This window comes from Colias croceus, chromosome 16 (genome assembly GCF_905220415.1).
Source record: "Colias croceus chromosome 16, ilColCroc2.1".
Taxonomy (NCBI): Eukaryota; Metazoa; Arthropoda; class Insecta; order Lepidoptera; family Pieridae; genus Colias; species Colias croceus.
In genome coordinates, this window is record NC_059552.1 from 9,705,770 (window position 1) to 9,732,662 (window position 26,893).

General features: G+C 33.2%; 2 protein-coding genes across 2 annotated transcripts; one reads left to right on the top strand and one right to left on the bottom strand.

The window, feature by feature from the left end:
- Positions 1-2,269: 2,269 nt before the first annotated feature.
- On the bottom strand, positions 2,270-4,010 carry LOC123698615. The gene is made up of 3 exons (XM_045645334.1): positions 3,885-4,010; positions 3,355-3,645; positions 2,270-3,082 (listed from the first exon to the last, which is right to left on the bottom strand). Exon 2 carries the CDS (start codon positions 3,639-3,641, stop codon positions 3,363-3,365), a length of 279 nt encoding a protein of 92 aa, XP_045501290.1. The 5' UTR covers positions 3,642-3,645; positions 3,885-4,010; the 3' UTR covers positions 2,270-3,082; positions 3,355-3,362.
- Positions 4,011-4,364: 354 nt separating this feature from the next.
- On the top strand, positions 4,365-26,582 carry LOC123698763 (phosphatidylinositol 3-kinase catalytic subunit type 3). Its single transcript, XM_045645523.1, has 19 exons — positions 4,365-4,475; positions 5,143-5,331; positions 5,841-5,997; positions 12,884-13,021; positions 14,404-14,526; positions 15,100-15,195; positions 15,608-15,777; positions 16,359-16,426; positions 16,516-16,621; positions 16,892-16,998; positions 17,471-17,569; positions 17,882-17,993; positions 19,610-19,800; positions 20,490-20,710; positions 21,113-21,285; positions 22,025-22,659; positions 22,943-23,156; positions 23,803-23,910; positions 26,190-26,582. The coding sequence occupies exons 1-19, from the start codon at positions 4,405-4,407 to the stop codon at positions 26,311-26,313; spliced, it is 3,102 nt and encodes a 1,033-aa protein (XP_045501479.1). The 5' UTR covers positions 4,365-4,404; the 3' UTR covers positions 26,314-26,582.
- The last annotated feature ends 311 nt before the right edge of the window (positions 26,583-26,893 follow it).

Below are 26,893 nucleotides of genomic sequence, written 5' to 3' on the forward strand. Positions count from 1 at the left end.
GTTTTACATTAACATTTTACCAAGAATCTACATAATAGCTTAGCACTTTAAAACTTCGTAGATAAATAATTTAACTACTATTAATAGTAGATACATAAAATATACTTTATTATTTCCAATTTCTATTAAGTACTTAGGTATATTCATATTCCTCCTTTTATTTTTAGTACATATTATTATATTCTTATTAATAAATCGATAGCTAGTTCAATAATATTTATTATATACCTACTATCTTTATTATTATATTGTACATGATATTGTTAATGTATTTTTAACCAAGGAATGTGAGAAAATCCATTTCATTTAGAGATTTATAAAATTCTAGTTAAGCAGTTCTTTTTTTTTGTTATGGTACCTAAACCCCATTACACCTTAAACTAGATTCTTCTCTATCCGTAGATAGGCACTTTCAAATTGTAGCTATAAACCCTAGATTAAATGCGATTAGGTATTGTATTAAGAAAAATGTTTAAAGCTCTCTTTCATTTTTCGTAGAACTATGTTTGTTCTTTTGTTTTTTTGTTTTGTTTGTTCGTTGTTCTTTACTAAAAATCTGCACGTTTTTTTTAATCCCACAGACTTTTTTACTAGTCATTAACCACTTCAGACGAATTTATAAATGCTTTTATGCTTGCGTATGATAGTTTTTCTGAATTGCTGTGTGCGAGAAAATTTTAAAAATGTCGAATATCCATTTTTTTCGTCTGCTATCAATGGTAATCTAAGAAAAAAAGTTACGAGGAATTTTGGAGTTTCCAGAATTATTTTTCCTAATTCATATGCTTTCTTTTGATGTTAAACGCATGCTATTTTTTATCAATATGAATTATAAAGATATTATGTTTGTTATATTAAATAATTTATTGTTTGGTTAAAAATAGTTTAAAATCTGAACATTATACAAAATTGTCTAAATTTTTTATTGCTTATTATGAATTCAATTAACATTGTCTATGACCTAGGTACACATCTACAGTAAACTTTTTTTTTCAAGATTAGCTCCGAATATTATATCTATAATCTACGTCTTTTGAACTTGCATTCAAATCTGTAGTACCTTCGAGACTTGGTGCTAAAGGACCACGGATGGAGTAGCAATGTACAAATGTGAAATCCACGGAATGGACCAAAAGATTTTTTTATTCATTCAGTGCTTAAATAAATATTGGAGGTCTATAGACAATTTAAAGAATGGGCATTTTTGTTTATGGTACGTTTACACATTCGTGCAAGCAGCCAGGCGAATAACGAACGTCGAACACACAATTCACGAACACATAAAGAACAGTCCACGTGCTATTCGCGTATTCGTAAGAGCGATTTTACGGACGTATTTTATCAAAGAGAATGAATGACAAATACGAACTTACTGTACTACAATTAATGTGTGTACTGTGGTTTGCGACGATACAGTAAACGAAAGTTTCGTCGAATGACGAGACGAATAGCGAACAGTGAACACGAATGTGTAAATGCACTATACACCGTTAGACGTATTAAAATACATAAGAATGTTGTTGTAAAATACGATAAGTGCGTAGACTTTAGAAACAAGCTTTGTTTGCAAAATACTTAGCAAATTTTTTGTACATTCGCTAGCAGGAGTAGCATTGGAAAGTTAAAGCAATTGATAAATTGTAATTGTAAAAGTTAGTATAACTACATAAAACACCAATGTTATATAATTATTTTATTATTGTAAATCATTGTCACTATTTTTTGCTATTCTATTTTCATGATTTACTTAGAAAATATTAAACTAACATTGTGGATTTGTATGTCTTTTTGTGTTTTAATGTTACTACTTTTTATTATATCGAGCCAAAGATTTTGAATAATATGTAAATACTATGTAATGTAAATAAATCTTATGATTAGCTTAATTAAATTAGCTATTTTTTAACTATTTTATTGTTTTATTTTTCACCTTAAACAAAATTAGCTGTAAGGTTGTAGAATTATTATGCCCGGTTTACATTATTCAAGTCCTTGATCTAGCGAGATACCAGTCCAATGCTGGACTGGATCTATAACGTCTACATTATTCCAATTTCCAGTTAGAGTTCTTACAGACGAACGGCAAGTTGTGAACGGCAGAGGCTACGTCAGCCGTCGCCACATGTCGGCGGCAGCAGTCGCCTTTCACAACTTGTCGTTCGTCTGTTAGAACTCTTATCAGTAGACCGCAAATCCAATAACTGTACTGGAATGCTTACTGGATCGCTGGACTGTAATAATGTAAACCGGGCATTAAATAAAACATACATTATAATAAATTACAATTTATATTAAAATATGACTTTATACAAATAGAGGAATGCATATTTTCGAAACTTCCACTTGACTTGCATTATTTATGATTTTATTGTCAGGCAGAAATATTTACACTACCCATTATATTTGGTTTTTAAAAAATATGTAAGTTTAAAAAACTTTTTGAAGTTATAAAGTCAGTTATGATTTTATGGACTCTCTTTTTCCCAATTATTATTGGCATGACACTCTTTAAATATTATCGAATACAATCAATTTGTATTTCATTATTTATACAACATAAAAATCCATGAACAATATTTAAAATGTCTCTTCAGTCTACATAGGTATATAGGTACCTAAGTAAACTCAAGTAATCTTATACATATATTTACTTACTTAAATGAGAGATATATTTATTAAGAGTGTGAGTGAGAAATTAGCATAACAATCAACAAGGTGTGTAAATCCAAAACGGTGAAGAATATCAAAAACACTAAGAGACATGAGGCAAATTTTTCACCTGTCCATGACTAAAAAGTAGATACACTTTGAAATAGATATAAAATATTAAAATTATTATTATTATAGTAATACAATTTGCTAGTTTCAAATATTTTATTATGTTCTATATATTATCAGGTATTAGTCATGATAATGCACAGAAAATATTTGTTTTATTAATGTTTATTAATTTAAAAACACCAATAGCTAGTGAAGAGTATGTATTACTGTAATAATTCAATATTCTACAGCTCAGTACCATCAAGAAGTACTGAAGAACTTTCAATACAGATGCAATAAAATAATTAATTAATACAATTAACAAGTGATAACTGCGTTAAAAACAACCGACTTCAAACTTGCACTTGCAAAATTTACAAATACCTACAGACAAAAATGCTCATCAAATAAAAACTACTGGGCCTACTCGAATAAAATTTTTATGGGACCAATTCGACACCATCCCGCATCGAACAAAAAAAGAATCACGTAAATCGGTTCAGAAACCTCGGAGTAATCGGTGTACATACATAAAAAAAAAAAAAAATATACCAGCCGAATTGATAACCTCCTCCTTTTTTTTGAAGTCGGTTAAAAAAAAACTACCACTTAAGTCCCTTAGCAACTAAGTCTTTGTTAGCCTCTTTTATCTGCCTCTGCAACTCCAAAAATGCAGCTTCACAATTATTAAAAGTGAACACTCTGTATAAGACCACTGTTAGAGCATACAAGCCAAATACTATTATTAACCATATAGGTGATAATAAAATAAGGTTCATATTCGCTTCAATTAACGGGTGCTTCACATAACCTCCGATTAACGAATACCATACTGCAAAGAACGCTGATATAGCTGAGATCCATTCTAGTAGTTTTGTCATTGTTCTGGAAAGAGAAAAAAATGATTGAATATAATATTAATTCTGATTATGACATAGAAAAACATATGAGTCGATGTTTGATCATTGATCATAGCGTTTTTAATAAATTGCCACATTTTAAACACATTTAAAACTACAAAATACAAAAATATTGCACTACTACGTTTTGTATGAATAGAATAACAAAAAGAATTGACATATTTTAGTGTAAATTTATGAACAGCCAGAAATTCCCACACTCACCTTTTGAAGTTTAATAAATTGTATAAAATTGATTTATTGTTTGAGGCACTTATTTATTTAAATTTACTTTCGCATAAATTGTTCGGCTTCGATTTGACATTAGTCGTATAACGAAGTGACAGTTGTATGAACTCCAACCTTTCTGTCAATGTCATCTAAATCTGCGTTCAATTTCAGTAGTCAGTACTTACCTAATGGATTCTAAAAAAGCTTGTGGAGGCTTAATCGTATTTTCATGATTTTCGCTTTACAATAATTTTTACCTATAGCTGATATTATTTATCTTTTGGGTCTCGTACATTTTTAGTACCCTTTGGAAGCATTCAGATATAAATAAATAAAAAAACATCAAAGTTAAAAAAAAATTCATATAGCAATACTCTTATCTCAAGTCATAAATGACATAAATCAACAGATAAGTTTTTATCTACCTATCCAAAACAAATCTGATTTTGGCAAGCGAAGCAAACAATGAAAATATAATAATATATATTATGCTGTGTGCATAAAAACATTCAAAATGAACGAAATGGACGATAAGTTTTACTATGTGTATAGTTCATCGTTGGACCACAAAGTTGAAATAAAAATGTATGTACTCTTTTAAATTTAATTTATATCTATTATCAATATTTATAAAACATTTAACACGTATATTATTCATTTATTTATAGTTTGATACAAGTAAGAGACTAGTGGAAAGTATAAATATAATGTTACATTTTTTCTTCTCTAGTTTATTAGAAAACATCTGTGTGATGGAATTTAACATTTTCTAATATCTCATGCGTGAAATACAGATGAAATATTACAATTATTTACACATTCAATTTCTTACATTAAAAGTGTAAAAAAAATTGAATGTCACATACTATTAAGAAGCTATTAAGTACTCTATATATTTTATATTAAGGTATTTACATTTACCTTAGTTTTGTCTGGATTGTATGGCCTATACAAGGATTAAAACTGTAAATCCAACAATATTAAAAGGATGTAATTCATTCAATTTGATTCAAGTCTTAAATCTATATCCTGTTTTGCTAATTAGGACTAATTTTTTTTCTTATAATATGCTGGATTTTTCATAGGTACATAATTTGAAAAATGTGGTGTTGAAAGTTCATAAACATTTCAATCTTTAAGACACTAACACACAGATATTTATAAAAAAAATATCTAAGCACATCTGTTGAAAGTATTTTACTTCTAAATATCATTCTCTCAATAACATAAATATTTATTACTTACATTTCAGTGGAACTTTAGAAGGAAAGCGATCCAAACCTGAATACGACAAGCTCCTCTCCGATCCTATGTTAAAATTCTCCGGCCTCTACCAGGAAGGGTGTTCCGATCTCTTTGTGACATGTCAAGTGTTGTGCGATGGAGTGCCTCTAGCGCTGCCTGTTACTACATCGTATAAAGCTTTCACTAACAGATGGAAGTAAGTGAAGCCTAACCACAACAAAATAAGAGTCATAATTTGAATACATTCATGAATTAAAGCCAGCTTAAAACATCTAACTACAAATACAAATTAAAGATTTTGAACGAATTTTAAATGCGATTTTAATTTGTAACTGTGTTGTGTGTGTTTCTATTAATACTGGCGTAAAATCAAACACATCATCTACAAGAATTTAAATTCAATTCAAATAACTGTAACTGTTACAATGTTTTCTTAAATATTTAATACACATACTTGAAAACAACATGTTTTCAATTTGATAATATGACCTCATAATATTAAAAATTGAAAACTGAAATTATATCAAATTGAAATTATAGAAAGTCTTATACATAGTTTTTTTCTTAAAAAATCTGAAATATCTGTTTATCAAGGTTTGACAATCAAAATTCTATTCAACAAACACTCTATGTACCTATATGATATAACAATTTCTACACTAAAAATGATGAACTTAAAACAAAGATGTATTTCTCCGTTCACAGTTGGAATGAATGGGTAACTCTACCAGTGTACTACAGTGATTTACCTCGTAATGCTATACTCGCCATGACAATATATGACTGCGCTGGGCCAGGGAAGTTAATGGTGGTTGGTGGTACAACCATCTCGCTGTTTGGCAAACATGGCATGTTGAGACAGGTGAGAAAGTTGTATTATAATTAGGTGAAAGTTTTATTATACACATTTTTAAATCAATATTGTTTCATAGTACGATTGCTGAGGTCACATATTACAAATCTTTTTATACTGTCTATGACTTATATACAAAAATATTTAGTGAAGAAGATATATTTAAAGCAAATATTCTGTATTTTTATTATCTGTCTGTATCTGTGTTGCATACTTATATTCTATGAATTATTTGAATATATTTTATAAAATTTTTCTATGAAGTTCCAACTATCCATACTTATATCAAAATTCATCTAATTCTTTTTTATAACTGGCTGATAAACTAGTATTTGTGCTCCTATATTTTATTATAATAAAAACAATTCACTCATATTTTTTGTGATGTGTTATTATTAGTAGAATTCAAGAATTTTTTTTAATATGTTGTAACAAAAAATAACATTAAAATCGTTTTTTTAGGATTGTGCTAAAAGCATATAAATATGTAGTATAAACTTATCTCCACTTATGCAAAATAATTTACTATTAAATATTTTAAAACATTATGAAGGTTAATGTAATGAAAGGTACACATTGTAATTTTCGCTCTCACACAATTTTATTTTATATTGTGTTCTTTATCACACGAAGGTTACTATAATAATAAATAATATCAAAGTCTTGTATGTAAAAATTAAAGTTAATAAACTTATTTTAAAAATGATAAATATTTAACGAACCTTGAAACTAGATTACCCATTGTTACAGCCAAAAAAAATATTGATATATTCTTCCTTAACCATACTGAACTCAGGAATAATTTAGCAAAAAATTTTTGACGTAATTTTGTGGTAGGTAAGTATAAGTTTTTTTTTTTTCGTGATCAGTGTATGCAAAACTACAAGTTCCTTTGCGCTTAGTATACCAATAGTGGGACACCCTGTATAATGCCTTAGGCCTTCGCCACACTTGACGGAAATTCCGTTGCGGATCTTCCGCGACAGCACGCCAATACATGTTATTACTTATTTCATACAAATTTAAAATATCGGTCAATCTACGCGAAAGATCGCTCGTTCCGTCTAGTGTGGCTAAGGGCTTTGGCCCGAGCCTAATTTTTACAAACGTGACCTCGTGAATACCGCGTGAAAAACCTTCTGTTGTTTTTAAATACCTATATTATATACATTGAGTTAATATGTATGATTATATATCGCGAACAGACACACAGAAACGAAGCGGACGATAGATTTTTAAAATAAGCAATACCTAATATTATAGATAATTCATTTTAAATAAATATTACTAAATGCACGAGACATGTAAATCATCCTTAATTAAATTGTAAAATTATTATAATTTTTAAAACGGGTTCGTTTATTCGAATGATAAAATCACGTGGATTGGAATAACCTATTCTATCTTTATTGTACACGTAGGTATTAACTAGGTACCTATAATATTTTAATTTTATGTTGTAAGATGTTATATTAATTAACTTTCTTATCTTTGTTTATGTAGTTACATTATTTTAATGTTAAAAGATGTTTTTGAATTTACAGTAGCTTTTTAACCGACTTCAAAAAAAAGGAGGAGGTTATCAATTCGGCCGGTATGTTTTTTTTTTTATGTATGTACACCGATTACTCCGAGGTTTCTGAACCGATTTACTTGATTCTTTTTTTGTTCGATGCGGGATGGTGTCGAATTGGTCCCATAAAAATTTTATTCGGATAGGACCAGCAGTTTTTATTGTATGAGCATTTTTGTCTGTAGGTATTTGTAAATTTTGCAAGTGCAAGTTTGAAGTCGGTTGTTTTTAACGCAGTTATCACTTGTGAGTACATATACTTATTTGTTAGGAGCTTTCCGCCCGCTGCACCTGCTTCGTCTGCTTTGCTGCTGCTTTTTCTTTATCCACAGAATAATAACTAGTACCTAGTTCTATAACTTAAAAAAGCATAGACCAAAACCTTTCTTTAGAACCTATGTATTATAAAAGAGCATGTGTGCCGAGCACACATGTCAGAACTGAAACTTTTATGCCTTCAAAGATACAAAAATCGTCGCTTTACTCCACATGAAGTGACGGTTTTGCCATGACGCGACCTTGAAATTTTACTCTCAATGAACATATGAGTCGATACATATCAAACTCCGGTAAGTCCATTCTAACAGAAATGTGGGAATCGAGGTATTTTTAATAACTTAAAAAAACAATATGTTTGGACCTTTATAATTTATGACGGATATAATATAATACATTAGAATTATTTTTACGAAGAAAAATAAATGTATTACTTGATGATTATACCACAAAATTAGATTTAAATCTGGACATACAGGCGTTTGATATGTACCAGCAAAACTTACCGGGTTTTGAAAAACATTGTCTTGGACTTACAGGAATTTGAAAAATCTCTAATGGACTTACAGGGATTTGATAGAACTCAGTTTTGGGACGTACTGAGGTGGTGGAAATGGGTAGATAGTTTGTCGCGTTGTAAGTATTGGACATTAAAATAAAATATGTAAATTAAAAGATACAAATTATTATTATTATTAACCTTTATCATCCCACTGCTGGGCAAAGAGAGGGGTCAATAAATCAAAACGGTTGAAAAAATCTCAGTTCGGCCCTGGGCTTCATGGCTGGGAATAACTACTGTGCGTGTGCTGTGCGTCTAGTTTCATTTATCTTTGAGCTGTTTTCTGAGCCTTGTCTGTTTTAGCTTTTGGTATTGTTTTTTTCCTTGCTTTGTCTAGAACCACCACCTCTATAGTAAAACTGTCATATTCCATCATTTATCAATTAAAACGATTTATAAGCATTGGTCACACGTGTTAGCTTCAACAAAATTGAGAGAAATGGCAGCCATTTTAGTGCCATACTGCGCTGTGATTGGTCGAAATGGACTTACCTGAGTTTGATAAACCACTGTCGACGGACATACCGGAGTTTGAAAAAAAACATTTACTTTAAACCTTATTTTAATATAGATACGATTGACTTACCTAACTTTGAAAAGTACAGACTGGTTTAGTTTTACAATTCAAAATTGGCGCCATTGTTATCTCAATTTTGGCGGGGAGTGGACTTACCGGAGTTTGATATGTATCGACTCATATAGAAGTCGTTCTTCAAAACCGAAATCCGTATTGTAGTTTTAATGATCTATGCATAAATTAATAGGGAAAGAAAAACAGACACTGGGAAGCGACTTTATTTTGACTATGTAGTGATGACATACAAAAATAGAAATCTCTTCTCTGTATGATATTAGCATTACTAATTAATTTTACAATAATAAAAGTCGTGTATGTTGTTTAATAAAATAAATACTTAATAGTTAACACGCTTTGAAAATTTAATCTGATGGCGTACTGCATTTGAGTACCGGTTTTTAACATTATTCAGAAGTCGGTAGATTGCTACAAGTTATATTTTAGAGTTTAGTTTGTTGGGCGTCGCGAAATATTGCACACGTTGATCGAAGTATTTTCCTTATAAAATTATGTAAAATTTTGTTTACAAATAAAGTTTTGGTTTCGGTACTAATGTTATTGAAATATGAGAATTATAGTTGGATATCTCGTAAAATGTTTTAATTGAATAAACTGTGTTATATATGTAATAAACGGGTGTTTGTTAGGTTTAATTAAAAGATAAACTATGAATTGCTATTGTTTTTGGAAACGGTGGTTTTAATGTTTTAATAGTTATTGTTTTGAATCGTTTTCGCAGTTTTTTTTAAACAGTGGTTTGCTAAAAGTTAGACTTTTTTGTCAGTGTTGTATTGTATTGTGTGAAAAATTTGTGCTTCTGCAGCATCCTTCGTAATGCTGGTTTACGTTAATCAACCTACTTTTTTCTCTATTGATCGATTGTCCTAACGGATTATTTATTGTTTTATCAAAAAACGAAGTTTGCTTAAATATATAAAATTAAATGTGTTTCATTAAAAATCTTATACCTAGTTAGATACATGCGAATTTAATTTACCTAAAGAACTTATGATTTTAAGTTTGATCAGTAATTTTATTATTTAGTCAATTATTTATCAATTTCAATTAACCCATTGAGCCCCGAGCGGCCCGATCGGTCCACACACAATAGATTTTCTATTATTTCTTTTATTTTTATTCCAATTTAAAAAGCGGAAACGATAACATGTTAATTGCATTGCTTTATTGATTATTCATATTTTTGCATTAATGCATTTTTTATTCATAATGCACGGTCATATTGTTATTAAAAATATTTTTTACTCTTCGATAATTTATAACTAATAATTATAATAAAAGATTTCTAGTATTTGACCGCAACTTTATTCACGTGAAATCGGTTTAGGGGAAATTAAATATGTAGACTACTTACCTCCATTAAAAATGGATTAGAACAATGTACCCTAATCTGTTAATTAGATGAAACTATTTTTATAGCCTGATTTCAATTGTCAATGTTATGAATTTATTTAAAACAACTAATGCCACAAGAGTACATTGAAGTTAAAAAAATAAAAAAATGAAGTAATAATCGCACAAATCAATTATGAATTTATAACTCTTGCCCTACTTTTAATATTTGTTATATAAAAATTGATTCTTAATATGTGAACTTTCAAATTTTATGTTAAATGCGTAGGATGTCGAATAAACCTATTAGATATTATCATTAGGTATACCATTTAAATAAAATTTATCATTTTGTCTAGCCAAAAAGTTCAAAGACATGTTAATTATCATTAATTATTGTAGCAAGCATTTTTTATAAGTATATAAAAATAGCATTTTTTTAATTAACAAGATAAGCTGCAAAAATGCATTTCCGTTTTCATTAATTACTCAAAAACTTTTAACAATAATTAAGGAACTTTGACAAAGGGCAAACCTTATCTCAAATTCAAACCAAGGTTTAAAAAATATGCCGGATCCAAAAATTATATTAAATCAAAATGAAAGTTACATATAAACTTGGCAAATCAGGGTTAAAAAACTTTAAAGGCTACATCTTATTAAAAAAATATATATTCTGTAAATGCTATGGAGCTATTTTGAAAATGAGTTTTTTAAAACGTTTTTCATTGTTGTACCTATATTTAACTTTTATTTCCTACTTCGATGTTTTGTTTCTCTTATTTGCACACCGTAGTTTTTCGTTTTGTTTTGCATGTGAATGTTACTATGCATTTCTATAAATAAATGCTAGTTTACCAGGCTAGCAGATCTTCTGAAAATCTGTGTGAATTTTGTTTAAATGGTTTGATTGCCCAAAAAAAATTAATTAAACAATTATATTTCTCATAATAATCTGGAATGGAACACAACCAATAGGTAGGTATATCATTAATATCTTCAACGTTGTAGTCTTCAATAGTTTCATAGATAATTTCTTCTATCGTTTTGTACATCTAAATGCTAATTTGATCTCCGCAATTAACGGTTAAAAATAATTAGAATACAAACAACTATGTTATCGCTACAAATTGTATTACTTACATATGTTTTTTTTTTTAATTTTGCGTAGTTATAGCTCGACTAGATATCGACCTTTGTTATAAAAAACCTTGGAATAAATAAAACTAATGGTGGCTTCAAGGTCTTATTCACATAATATGACGTTATGTATAAAAATATAGTTATGTATTTTAAACTGTCAAAGGAAAATTAACTTTAAGTAAACAGTTAAAGATACATAATAATTAAGTAAATTTGATCAACATACGTTTAGGGATATGCTCACTTATTGGTAAAGTATACCTACCAACTCTCCTAAGAATATTTTTTTTCTAGAATAGTCTTCAAGTTGTTATTTTAACTGCGTAATATAAAAACAACTGTCACACTGTTTGATTCAATTAATCTTATAAAATTACGAGTTTATTTATTACCTTTATGTTCAATATAAACTACAAAGTAAATATTTATCGGGTTCATGACATCTGTTTAAAGGTTACGTGAGACATTTTATTACAAACAAGCTTAATGCAATTAAGTTTTCTAAAAATAAAATATTTTTGCATTTTTCATAAGCGTTGAGCACTCATTTGAGACGAGGAATACTAATTAGTTTGGATAATTATATACTATCAGAGGTAATACCTATTCTTATAGGTACAAATTATGGTATTACCTTGTCTGAACCAGCCATTATACTTAAACTGTATATTTATGCCTTAGTGCTTATTACATGTAGGTAATATACCTCTATACGAATTTGCATGTATTTCGATATATTATATATATTGTATAGCTAGTTGGAACTTTAGAGATGGTCATAGGCTTTTGTGAAAATATAAATTGAAGAAAGAAATTTCTATGCTACACCGCAGCGTAAAGCGCACTTTTCTACCAAGTAAGGAAATTTTAGAGAAAAGTCCTAGTGATTATTTACCGTTTTCAACAATTCTAGGTATCTGCTATAAAATTTAATTGAAACCATCCATTATATGTATAGGTTATAGGCATAGGCTCTGTGCTTCTGAAAATTCAGAACTTTTAGCACCCATTTAGATTATTGTTCTCGAGCCTCAAGTTAGTAGTTAGTTTTGCGTGACCATGAGCTCATAAGATCAAGTTGAATCCTCGCTGATATGCCGCCCCGCCCACATATAAATAATGATCGATAATTACTCCGTTATGTTTATATTGACCTCCGCTATCGTTGCGTCACAATCCTGCAAGATAGTTCAGTGCGTTTCAAACTCCCGCGCTTTCTAGAACTCGAAAGACTAATGTATCGAAAAAGCGGGAAAGCTTGGAGCATGGAGGAATGTTTGACAAGTGATAGTGTAGTGAATTGATATGGTTTGTGCGCGTTAAAATGGGCAATTCGACGAGTACGTTGAACGCCTGCAAGAAATGTTACCTGTACCTCGTGGGTCAGCTGAAGAAGTTACTGTTTGTCCCAAAGGGGATGTTCGATCTGCGCGTGTGGCCCGGCGTGGAGGGCAGTGAGAAGACGCCAGGCAAGGCGCCGGACAGGGGCAAGGAGCAAATGCAGAGGCTGGCCAAGCTGGCCAAGAAACATCGCAATGGACATATGCCGAAGGTGAGTTGACGATCTTTTAGTTAAGTAGGTACGTAATAAGGTAACGAATTTTGTATGAATTAGTAGCAAGCATATCATCGTGTAGATAGGTTTTGCTTATATGTGAATTGTGGAATTTTTTATTTGACTTAATATATTTTGGGCACACAAAATAATGACTTATTTTAAATGAAAACTAAAAAGGCATTTTTTTTAAACCACTAAGTAATAGAATGGTTTATGTATTCATTTTTTCTTGCAATATACGTAATATATTTTAATGTTTGTAATTTGAATGAGATATTTAATTAGTTTTAATAACAAAAGAAGCGGATACATTATTTAAATAACATCCCAAAGGCGTAATAAGAATAAATGAAGTCATACTTGTAATTATATTTCAAACATTACCATATTAATGGCAATATTACTTTTTGGATAATAATAACTAGTCTGCTACATCTCCACTTTATTGTTGAACTTAAAATATCAAGTTATAAATTAAAAAAATAAATAAGAAAAAACTTTGTAGGTGGATAACACTTACCACCTTATTTTTCAACAACATAGTTTTTTCAAACTATGACTACCTAGTTAAGTATAAGAAAATTATATTAAAGACGTCAAAAACTACCTATTGTGTTCGTTTGCAAAAAAGCTTATGTTATATATAAAACAGAAACATGTACCAGAATTTCCATTTGTATTTAAAAATACAATAGAAACCAAAAAATTTGTGAATTAACGAGTAGAAAGTAGATTTGACAAAAGATATAACAAAATAAAAGATTTCTATTAGACTATTAACATAAAAAATACTATCAATTCCATTCATGGCACTCGATAAAATATTCACAAACCTTATGTAGGTTAGAAAGGCTTTGGATAGTTGCTTACATAATTAATAACTTATGAAACAGCACCGATGTTTATAAACAAAGATGGAAGGCCGAATGAACCTGTTCTTTAATTGATAATATATGGGAGTGACGTCACAGTTCGAATGGTACCTACCATTGATACACGTGTCCAATTTTATTAGAAGTGTCTTCTGTTTTAAATTGATTAAAGACGTATCTACCACGTGTGATAATTGAATTGGAAATTGTGTTTGTCTGTTAGGTTATCAGTTGAAAAGTATTGGAAGTTAGTATTGTAGTTGTTGTCCTAATTTGTAATTTTTTGGTTGTAAAGATGGGTAAGTTATAAATGTGATTTTTTTTTTACTATAAGTATTAAATAACTGAACTTTTTAATTTTTGTTGTCCCTTTCTCTCTTATTAGATTGATTAGCCGTTAGCTTATTACTTAGTGATCTAAGGCCAATAGACATAGAAATTAAAATTTTAAATTTAACTGAAATTAACTAGATCTTTTTAAATTATTATTTTAATGTGTTTCAGGTGGACTGGCTCGACAGACTCACATTCAGAGAGATTGAAATGATCAACGAAAAAGAGAAGAGAAACTCCAACTATATGTACCTCATGATCGAGTTCCCGACAGTGCAAATAGATGGCGTTGATGTAAGGATTTCTTTTTTATAAATACAATGTTTATATAAAAATTGTTATGACTCGGTCAGATAAAGATTTTTTATCCGGCTATTTCATACTAGCTGCGCTCCGCGGTTTTACCCGCGTGGCTTCGCTCCTGTTGATCTTAGCGTGATGACATATAGCCTATAGCTTTCCTCGATGAATGGGCTATCTAACATTGAAATAATTTTTCAAATCGAACCAGTAGATCTTGAGATTAGCGTGTTCACTCAAACAAATAAACTCTTCAGCTTTATAATATTATAGTATAGATTACTAAAGTAATCTAGATACTTATTTGGACTTTGTATATGTCGGTCTGCCCCGGCTTGGCCTGTGGAACATATTTTGCAATAAAAAGTAGTAAGTTGTCTGTGCCAAATTTCATCAAAATCGGTCCAGTAGTTTATGAGTCTATTCATTACAATCAAACAAACAAACAAAGTTTTCCTCTTTATAATATTAGTCTAGATGTTAAAATACTAAAAAAACATCACGTGATTAACTACATCTATAATAATAGAACATTAATAATGAAATTATCTTTTACATATTTTTAAGCACGCAGTAGTGTACTACGAACAAGACGGCGACGAAATGTACCAGTTCAGAGCGCAAGCTGAAATTGTGACCGTACCCGATTACGAAATACTACAGGTAAAGCAAGAACTTCATGCAAGCTATGATGATTGTAATTAAACAATTTTATGTAAAATTGTTAAATAAAATTATTTGACGCCATTTTCTATATAAATTTGTAAAGAAGAGAAAAAAATTCGATCACGAGGCGAGACTCGAACCTGCATCTTTTCACACCAATCGGGGCGGATGCTTGAGCAATTCACCGCCAAAGCGATCGAATTTTTTCTATTCTTTATAAATTTATTTTTATAAAGCATGATTGCCAAAAAAACCAAAAATATTAAATTCGCCACTTCCTATGTTCAAAAAGTGTCAATCTTCGATAGTGAATTTTATTTTGAAGTATATTAGTTGAAAATGCTGTTTCATCAGGAAGTAACAACAAAGCATAACTTCATAAATGAATCCCACATATTTTTCCACCTAGGAGAACCTAATAGAAAGCAAACAACATCGCCTAGCGCGTTCAGTCCGCGGTGTAGCTCCAGCTCGTGACGCGAAGCCCTCAGCCGGTGAGAGGGACCGTCTCGCTGCATTATTGTCCAGCCCACCGGCACCGCTGTCCGCTGATGAACAGGATCTTATATGGAAGTATCGGTAAGAATCAGTTTAGGACCAGGAAAAGTGGGAAAAAATGGTTGGAATAGCGTGTTTTCAGGGTATCGTTGGAGTTGGGTCGGAAGATCTTGCTAGGATACGCAGTTTTCCAGAAAAAGACCTGACAGAACACAAATTATAGTGCTTTTTGGCAGTAACACAAGTATTCCTGACTTTCTGGACGTAGGAGTAAGTATGATAACTAATACACTAAGTAGTAACTTCTAGCTCGTTCAGTCCGCGGTGTAGCGCCAGCTCGTGACGCGAAGCCCTCAGCCGGTGAGAGGGACCGTCTCGCCGCATTATTGTCCAGCCCACCGGCACCGCTGTCCGCTGATGAACAGGATCTTATATGGAAGTATCGGTAAGAAATTGATTAGGACCAGGAAACTTGGGAAAAGATGATTGGAATAGGAGATTTTGAGGGTTTTGTTGAAGTTGGGTGGGTGTACCTTGCAACTTTCCAGAAATAGACCCGGCAGAGCACAAATTATAGAGCTTTTTGGCAGTACGTTACTATTTCTGTGTTTCTGGACAAATGGATTAATTTTTATGATAAAAAACTTTTTTTTTTTTTTCAGATTTTATTTGTCAACTCACCGGAGAGCACTCACGAAGTTTTTGGAATGTGTCAATTGGAATCGACCAGGTACAAAATTTAATGTCATATTTACCTTTATTAATTTTAAAAATTACAAAAATGGCGATGTATTTATAATTATACATTTTAATTTCCAGGCGAGGTACGTCAAGCATTAGCAATGATGAAGCAATGGGCGCCCATGGACGTAGAAGATGCCCTTGAATTATTGACACCAAAATTCACGCATCCCGCTGTAAGAAAGTGAGTTATACAATATACATACAAAAATTATAAAAGAAAATGTTCTTTTTTTGCTGCGAAAATTACCTATGCTGAAAATAAAGTCCAACGCCAAATGGTCAACTTTAAGTTCACTTAAATTTAATAAAAACTTCACTATATGTACACTTTACATGTTCATTTTTCACTAACTCTTTAAATTAATAAACTATGAAGGTCATTTTATTTATATTCTCTGTTAGATTAACTGCTGAAATAGTTCTTATTTAAAACAAATTTTTGATTAAACAGGTACGCAATATCTAGATTAAAGCAGGCACCCGACGAAGACCTACTGTTGTATTTATTGCAATTAGTACAAGCGTTGAAGTATGAAGACTTTCTCGAAATACATGAAGGTAGGTATAGGATATTTATGGATTTTGTAAAAAGACCTCTTGACAGAAACATGTCCTTGAAATAGGCAAAGGAGGCCACATCGCTGCTTCCCATCAGGTGCTATTGATAATAAAAAAAAATGTGTGCATGTATTAGTGTACACACGTAAGAAGTGAAACTTCTTTATGACCTTATTTTTCAAAAAATAATTTACTATATGCAACTTGACAGAAATACGTCGAATCACGCGTGGTAGGGATAAGAAAAAGATGGCGCGTAACGGAAAAATGTCACGCGTAACGAAAAAATGTTACACTAATTTTTTTCCAACCCCGATAAAGAAGTTTCACTTCAAAAACTCGAAGTCCTGATTTGAAATTTAATGTTCTGCATAGTCTGACAGTATTTAAATTCACAACGGCAACACACAATTTCTCAACGGCTTTCTAAATAATTACGATACAACTAGTATCTACCAATTATTTTGTATAGAATACGTGCGTGTATGCGGGAAAGAGTTGGCGATACCGACTGAGGGAGAGATCCGACCGCAACACCGCGGTAGCCAGGCCACATTACTTTCTGCGTCTGGTGAGATTTTATACATTTTTTTATTATTGTAAAAAGTTCTGAAAATTTTGCTCTAAATTTATATTAAACTACAAAATATTTTTGGTGTTAAAATAATTCTTGTCGTGGAAAGAAATGAAACTTATTAGCAGATTAAAATAATTTTTGACAGATGTTTACATAATGTTATGTACTGTATTAATTCGATTTTGTATAATTGTAACTATTTTTAACTTGGTGTGGTAAGTACATTTAATTGTTAAATAAATAAATCTTTAAAAATAAGTTGTATTACCATTCAAAAAATAAGTAAGGTGAATAAATCGTTTTTAGGGTTAACAGCAAGTGAAATGACAACATCAACTAGTAGTCGACATTCGGATACAGCGGAAGAGGGGGCTTCCGATTCAACGATACAAACACTCGAGGATAATGCTGATTTCAGGTAATATTTCACTTTTTCACTATCACACGCACACACATACGTATTGCTCACGTATTATTTTTGTAAACTTTAGTTAAGGAAGAGCAGGTCCTCCTGTCACAGGTTTTTGTAAACTTATATGGAGGACCCATCAATGGGGAATATTCATGTTTTTCTTTTTTGTCTTAAATTAATAGTTTACTATTTTATAACATAGAAAAAAATATCAATGGGCTTCAAAATACTCTAGATATTTTTAAAAATGAAATTCAAAACTTTTAAAAAATTTAAGCAGTTCAAACGCCGCTATTGTGCGCGCGCTTTGCGTGACGTCACATGACACGTCCAGTGGGTGTTCACCTTAGTGTTTACTATGGAGTGATGAATACCATGTCGTGTCAGATGACGTCACATTTCGTTCGACCTGTGGTGGCGCGTTTTGGAAGTTTGAATTTCGCTCCCTTATTTTGCACTTTTTGAATATTATTTGAGGGGTTTAAATAATAAGTAAATAAAAAAAATCCTTTTCATTATAATATTACGATAATAAGTATTCGAGAAAAAAATATTTTAGGCCATTTAAAATTTGATGCATATTCCCTATTATCTGTCATTGAAAAATTGCGTGTTTAAAATAAATATATTTTTCATTTTCAGTTTTTCCGCTTACAGCATTTACGGTTTTCAAAGAATATCGCGTAGTTCCCGTTCCTTTCAATCTTGCCTTCTTTTGACAATAAAAACAACAACAAAATAGGAATTGTGGAAATCAGTCCAGCCGTTCACGCGTGATGCCATGTGCTAGGGAAATGTGGACTCATTTATATAAGGTTTAATTTAAGAGTAAATAAAACTGGAAGTAAGGAAATTTTTGCTTCAATTCAAATATTCAAACAATTTGTTTAAATTGATTTCGCTGTAGCTTTTTACTTTGTTGCAAATATGATTTTTCGATCATAAAACGTCGTTTAAAAGATTTATACGTAATCAAGAATAATATCTAAATCTAATAGCCTCTTACCTAATTGTCGGTATTGAAAAGATTTCGTGGATGGTTTAAAACTCTCCAGACTCAACTATGCAAAATGGTGTTCCACAGGGTTCCATGTTAGGTCCGTTTTTATTTTTAATATACAATAATGATTGACTTTTGAGATTGTGCGATTTTTCTATGTTGATAAGGTTTTAAAGGTGTCCGGAACTCATTAAAATCTGGTATGGTCAAAGAATAACAATTTTTTACATAGTAGCAACGTCCTTGCACGTTGAAACAGTGATACATTTAGAATAAGAATAAGAATAAGAAATCATTTATTTCAAACACACACAACTCACAAGTACATAATAAACATTACAAAGTACGAAGTTTAAAAAATAAGAAAAAAAAAAAAAAAAAAATTTACGCGTTATTGATAGCTGTTTGTATGGAATTTAATCGGTATTTTTCTCGAATTTAGTTTTGCGTCTTTAGACCGTACACGTGTCGCATCTAAATGACTTGTTTATGCATTATATATCTATGAGTGAGTTAGTGAGTTAAGTACTAACATTAGAATTAAGTTTTTTTTTCGTCTAACAAGTAGATAAGCGTTATCCGAACTAATTTTGACATAAATTCGTCCGATTCGACCGTCCAGCCCCACGGAGCCGGGGGAGCAGAGTCTCGCGTCGTTCCTGATCAGCCGCGCGTGCCACAACAGCGCGCTGGCCAACTACCTGTACTGGTACCTGCTGGTCGAGTGCGAGGACGGCGAGGCGCCGCGCCCGCTGCCCACGCGCGGCATGTACCTCGCCGTCATGCGCACGCTCTCGCACCGCCTGGCCAAGGGTGAGCGCGTGACGTCACACGTACACCACGACATCGTCAACAATACCACCCTCACCAGCTTGACTGTTGGCAATCTACAACTGTGCGCTTTAAACGATCTTTCTTCCCGCGCACTAGGGACCTTCAAGAAAAAAAAATATTCCTACTTGAAGGGCCGGCAACATACTCACAATGTCTCTGGCACTGTGGGTACATATGGGCGACGTGGAGCACTTACCACCAGGTGACGCGTCTGCTCTGTTGCCCCCTATTGCATAAAAAAACACGCGTGCACATAATATGGTGACGTCACACACATGCACAACACACACGTATACATGACACACGCTCACTAGTGAACAAATGCAAAACACGCGCACTCAACACGCATATACTACTCACCAAAAAAATATCTACTCACACGCTCACATACTCATGTTTAATACACCCATAAAGTTGTACGCTTGCACAACAGAACATATTACGCACGCACGCGCATATACGCAATAACGCACCTACACATGCATACACTAGTTATCGGGTCAATAACGTTGATGAACACATAAACCACGGTTAAAAAACTCAGAAACCGGGCATAATACGTAAAAATTTAATATGTAAAAATAATAAAACATGACATGTAACCACACATGAACACAGAACTTCCTCTTTATGAAAAAAAAAAATAATTTAAAAAATTCTTCCCCCAGGTAGCTGCGCACAACAGCGTACACGCTCATTCCTAGCGCGACAACAAGTGTTCATAGACAAGCTAGTGCGACTCGTCAAGAGCGTCGCACGAGAGAGCGGCTCGCGCCAGCGCAAAGCGGAAAGATTACAATTATTATTGGCCGATCCGGACCACTTCAAGTACAACTTTGCCAACTTCGAGCCGATGCCCTTCCCGCTGGATCCTACTGTCACTATTAAGGTTCTAGTCACTATTAAAAGAAGTGTTGGTGACGTGAATATGACGTGTGATTGTTTTTGTGTGTGTGAAAAAGTACATGTTGATTGATACATAATTTTCTTCCGATAACAAGATGTAGTAAGGTAAAGTTAGTAATCTAAGACCGTGATTGCATTCATAATTAATTGAACAAAAAATATTTCATCATACCAATTAATAAAGTGAAATGATATTCAGAATCAACAACAGCTATAAAATGTATTGTTATATTATAAAAAATGGAAACGTTTAAACAGTTGGTAATAGTTTTAACCTAACTGTATTTGATGAAAAAATTGTTGAAGATTTATTGACATTTTGCATCTTTAAATACCCAACAACATTATTACAATAATAATATTTCATTCAATGTCTTCATTTTAGGGCATAGTAGCGAAAAAGGCGAGTCTTTTCAAATCTGCCTTAATGCCGTGCAAGCTAACGTTCCTCACGACGGAGGGAAGCGAGTACGAAGCTATCTTCAAGCATGGAGACGATCTTCGGCAGGATCAGCTTATTTTGCAAATGATAACACTCATGGATAAATTGTTGAGGAGGTAAGATAATAAATAGTAAAATTAAAATAAAATGAAATGTTGTCGTTTTTTTTAAGATTTCTAAAAAGTTGTGTTATTTCTTTCATATAGTGCTTTGTAATAATAATGACATCGGTTTATAATTCTGAAATCGCAATATAAAGGTTTTCTTCACAATTTAATCGAAATGTATGTATGAAGTCATTCTTATAAATTATGAAAAGCAATGGATCCAACACATATCCTTGTGGTACTCCAAACAGATTTCTTTCCTATATGTCATCAGAATTTTTTAATTTCATAAAATTAACGAAAATATATTTAAATATTACATAGAAGAGCAAATATTGTTTGTCTGATGAAACGAGTTAACCGATTAAATACTTTTTTTACTGTTTTTGAATAAAAGGATTAAGAGTATTTTCTTTTTTCTCTTTTTGATTGGGCCTTCGCGTTTAGTTATCGTCGTACATGTTCTTTATTTTATGGTTGCCTGGAAGAGATTGCTTTAAGCAAAAAGGCTTCCTGTTGTACACTTGTCATGTTTTTCATTGATGTTATTTTATCTATTCTTTATTTCTGGATTGTACAATAATTTGTCATAAATAAATAAATGTCCCTTGCGGCAAGTGAGTTTCTTGCCGGTGGTAAATGTTAAAAATATGTAATGACGATTCAAAAGTGCTTCTAGAAGAAGTCTAATTGAATAAATAAATGTTTGAGTGACATATAAATGTGTTCACTGAACGATCGGTTGCAGAGAGAATCTGGACCTAAAACTGACGCCATACAAGGTGCTGGCGACGAGCTCGAAGCACGGCTTCCTGCAGTTCGTGGAGTCGGTGACGGTGGCCGAGGCGCTGGCCAGCGAGGGCAGCATACAGAACTTCTTCCGCAAGCACAGCGCCTGCGACACGGCGCCCTACGGCATCCGCCCCGACACCATGGACACGTACCTGCGCTCCTGCGCCGGCTACTGCGTCATCACGTACCTGCTGGGTGAGTGGCAGAAGTGGAACTGCTTCCGCAAGCACAGCGCCTGCGACACGGCGCCCTACGGCATCCGCCCCGACACCATGGACACGTACCTGCGCTCCTGCGCCGGCTACTGCGTCATCACGTACCTGCTGGGTGAGTGGCAGAAGTGGAACTGCTTCCGCAAGCACAGCGCCTGCGACACGGCGCCCTACGGCATCCGCCCCGACACCATGGACACGTACCTGCGCTCCTGCGCCGGCTACTGCGTCATCACGTACCTGCTGGGTGAGTGGCAGAAGTGGAACTGCTTCCGCAAGCACAGCGCCTGCGACACGGCGCCCTACGGCATCCGCCCCGACACCATGGACACGTACCTGCGCTCCTGCGCCGGCTACTGCGTCATCACGTACCTGCTGGGTGAGTGGCAGAAGTGGAACTGCTTCCGCAAGCACAGCGCCTGCGACACGGCGCCCTACGGCATCTGCCCCGACACCATGCAACGCATTTATATCTAATTATATTCGACTCACACCAACAAAATATCCCCCAAACTTGCATATCTTAATTGACCAACAACTTTAAACACTGCATATTAGAGCTGTATGAGATTATTTACTTTTCAATTTTATAAAAATATGCATAATAAAGTGTTAAATAAATAAATAAAACTGCTTCAACAACTAATTCAACCTGTCCACAGGTGTAGGTGACCGTCACCTGGACAACCTGCTCCTCACAAAATCCGGGGCGTTATTCCACATAGACTTCGGTTACATCCTGGGCAGAGATCCCAAACCACTTCCCCCACCAATGAAGCTCAGCAAAGAGATGGTGGAAGCCATGGGTGGGGTGCACTCGGAGCATTACCATGAGTTCAGGAAACAGTGTTATACCGCCTTTCTGCATTTGCGCAGGTAATAGACAAAAAAATCATAAAACTTCAGAAAACGGTTAGTGATTGAAACTAAGGGGCAGGATAGTACTAAGATCTCTGGAGACAGTGCACAAACGTTTTCCTACATTTGCGCTGGTAATAGACCTTTTATTGAAGATATTGCTCATTGATAATAGTGTTAAGATTTCATCATCATCATCATCATCATCAGCCCATATACGTTCCCACTGCTGGGACACGGGCCTCCTATGAGGGTACAGGCCATAATCCACCACGCTGGCCAAGTGCGGGTTGGCGGATGACACATGTCTTCGAACTTTTTTAATTCTTCGACATGTCGGTTTCCTCACGATGTTTTCCTTCACCGTTCGAGCAGTGGTGATGTTACAACATGCGCAGATAAATTGAAAAATCAATTTATTTCCTGCGCGCTCGCCTGGTCTCGAACCACGGACTTATCGATTCGAAGTCCAAGGTCTCACCACTGAGCCACCACTGCTCTGTGTTAAGATTTAGACATAAAAAATGTTCATCATGCAAAAAAATTACATCAATTTATTTTTAAGTATGTCAATATTTTCAAAATTTGCCATGTGCAAAATAAAAGTACTTTTCATATATTATGAATAAAGTTATTTTCATACATCAAAATATAATCGTTCCAGACACGCGAACCTAATGCTGAACCTATTCTCTCTGATGGTTGACGCGTCCGTACCAGACATAGCTCTCGAGCCAGATAAAGCGGTTAAAAAAGTGCAGGATAAACTGCGGTAAGTAAAAATAATAAATTTTCGTGACAAAAAAATACTTTTTTTGTATTTTTTACTGATGTCAAATAAATTATCTGTTGCTATGCTAATGCTAGACAACACACGGGATCAAACATTTCACACGCTAGTCCGCTTTTTCATCATCATCATCATCATCAGCCCATATACGTTCCCACTGCTGGGACACGGGCCTCCTATGAGGGTACAGGCCATAATCCACCGCGCTGGCCAAGTGCGGGTTGGCGGATGACACATGTCGTCGAACTTTTAATTCTTCGACATGTCGGTTTCCTCACGATGTTTTCCTTCACCGTTCGAGCAGTGGTGATGTTACAACATGCGCAGATAAATTGAAAAATCAATTTATTTCCTGCGCGCTCGCCTGGTCTCGAACCACGGACTTATCGATTCGAAGTCCGAGGTCTCACCACTGAGCCACCACTGCTATCCGCTTTTTACTATCCCCTAATGGTACGTTCCAAGAAGCTTATATCTAATACACTGGAGATTGCACTATGACCATTGACTTGTCACAAGAAAATATAACCTTGAATGACGTCAGTGTTGTTTTTTGTCTCTTTCTGTGGGTGACCACACTGGTTTGTATATTCAGGATTTTCGAAATAGAAAAAACTAAAAATCATGGTCTATAAATAATAACGACATATATTTTTAACAGTATTAATTATATTATAATATAACTGGCCATACTTTATAGGTACATACAATTTTAATTGGTATAGAATGATAGTTTTAAATAACTCTTGGCTACAAAGCCTGGATATGAACCGATATATTATATCATTAACATCCTTTGTAAATAGAGGAAAGTTGTGTTTTGCATCAGATGCTGTTTACCAAATTGTAAGCTACTCAGATCTTCTTTTTAAACGCGTTGCTTCGACGGGTCAATTTCAAGCCAAAATCATCAAAGAAAAACTGTTTATTATAAACGCCTTGCACAAATTTCAGCTAACTTTACAAAGTTTATTTTTCAAAAGGTATTTTTTTCTGGGTCGTAATCCTCAGTAATTTTACCCTTGATGGGCACATATATTTCTTTTTATTTTACTTTTTGGAAAGCTGAAATACCTAAAACAAAAAATATGAGGTAAGTTAAAAAAGTATACATTTCAATGTAACAACGAACAATCTTATAACTACATGTGAGTGCAATACCGATGTCGAGTGTTGTTTCATTACTAGTAAAAATCTTGAAAATGGTGTTCTAAATTTCATCATAATATTGTTATTACAATATAATATTCTCTTCACTATCCATAAAAACTCGTCATCATGGTTACCTTACTTGTTAATTTTGTTTATTGAAAACTTGTTGAAAAATGATAAAGTATTAGGAAAATAACAAATTTAACATGACTGCTTTCTAAAATGATGCAAAATTTTACAATTTTTGCCATTGAAATGATTCTAAACAGGTAAATGCAGGAGTATTGAGGAATATTGTAAATAACGTAAATATACACTTGCCTGTGAAATTCTATGCCAGAATTTGGTGTCCAAACACTTCTGCAATTTTTCACAATGCAATACATTATTTATATTCGGAAAATATTTATTAAATACGCAACAATATTAACTTAAATATTCGAAGCGACGCAATTTTTTTGACACTTATGCCATATTGTCAAAGTGAGAGTTGCTACAATTTTATTATGGTAACTACCCATAATCAGGGAGTATCGCTTTTTAATAATTGGTCCAGATACTTATTTTATTTAGCATAAATAATAATTGTCTCATCCAACAATGCTTCTGAATGACGTTGTTGGCAATTTATCAACAAACTCATGTACAAAAACTAACCTTTTGCACAGAATATTACGGCATACATAGTAGCCTTGGGAAAACTTCGTATTAACAGTGGCAATACCAAGTTAGGTGTGAAAGTGATAAAACACAACAATTTTCTTGTTACACGTCAAATGTTCATACCGAAATCTCCAGTGTATTAGATATAAGCTTCTTGGTACGTTCAGACGCGTGACAAGCAGCCCGTACTCTTACGGTACAAACAAACAAACACGGGCGCATGCAGAAACAACATGTTGACATGCTTGTGCCCGTGTTTGTGCTCTTTGAATGTCACTTTGAACGCAAGCGTCTGAACCCACCATAATATTTCTCAAGTGAAAATCAAAATTTCAAATAAATCAATTCAGTAGTTTGACTTAAAATACAACTAAAATATAATAAAAATAAAATTACTTTAGCATTTATTTTGCAATTTAAATAATCAGTACTTATATTTTCCACAGCCTGGATCTAGGCGATGAAGAAGCGGTACATTACCTACAGAACCTTCTAGACTTATCAGTCACAGCTGTAATGGCGGCACTCGTCGAACACTTCCACAAGTTCGCGCAGTACTGGCGCAAGTAACTTGCGCAAGTCACTTGGATTTACTAGAGCTAGTAGCTTGCAATTACGATTAAAGAAAGAAGATTGTGTGTGTACTTGCATCTATTAGCGCAAGTTACTTGCACTTACTGGCGTGGAATAATTACTCAATATAGTGGAAGAATGTGAAAGAAAAGTAAACGAGAGAAACTGTCCAAGTATTATTTGGAAGTAGTATGTAATTAATCCCTGCTTTATAATCCCTGAATAATAAATTAAAATTGTTAAATTTGAATTCTGTATAAATTAAAATGACCTTGAATTTATATTTTTTTGGTTTTTATGGCATTCAAATGCTTTATAAATATAAATTTATAAAGAATAGAAAAAATTCGATCACGAGGCGGGACTTGAACCCGCATCCTTCGCGCCATTCCGGGGCGGATGCCTAACCAACTCAGCCACTCGTGACCCGCCTGAGCAATCGAATTTATTCTATCCTTTCAGTTTTATGTGTCTTAAGGGACACACCGCGCGCCATCTATTGAGATGATTTAACAACCATTTCAACCAATATGAAGCACTTTTCAGTGAATACAATATTGTAACGATGGAACACGAC

Coding starts and splice junctions, on each gene's coding strand:
- LOC123698615 (XM_045645334.1), bottom strand. CDS start 3,641: ATGACAAAACTACTAGAATGGATCTCAGCTATATCAGCGTTCTTTGCA.
- LOC123698763 (XM_045645523.1), top strand. CDS start 4,405: ATGAACGAAATGGACGATAAGTTTTACTATGTGTATAGTTCATCGTTG. Junction 4,476..5,142: donor CACAAAGTTGAAATAAAAAT/GTATGTACTCTT, acceptor CTTACATTTCAG/TGGAACTTTAGAAGGAAAGC. Junction 5,998..12,883: donor AACATGGCATGTTGAGACAG/GTGAGAAAGTTG, acceptor TTTGTCCCAAAG/GGGATGTTCGATCTGCGCGT.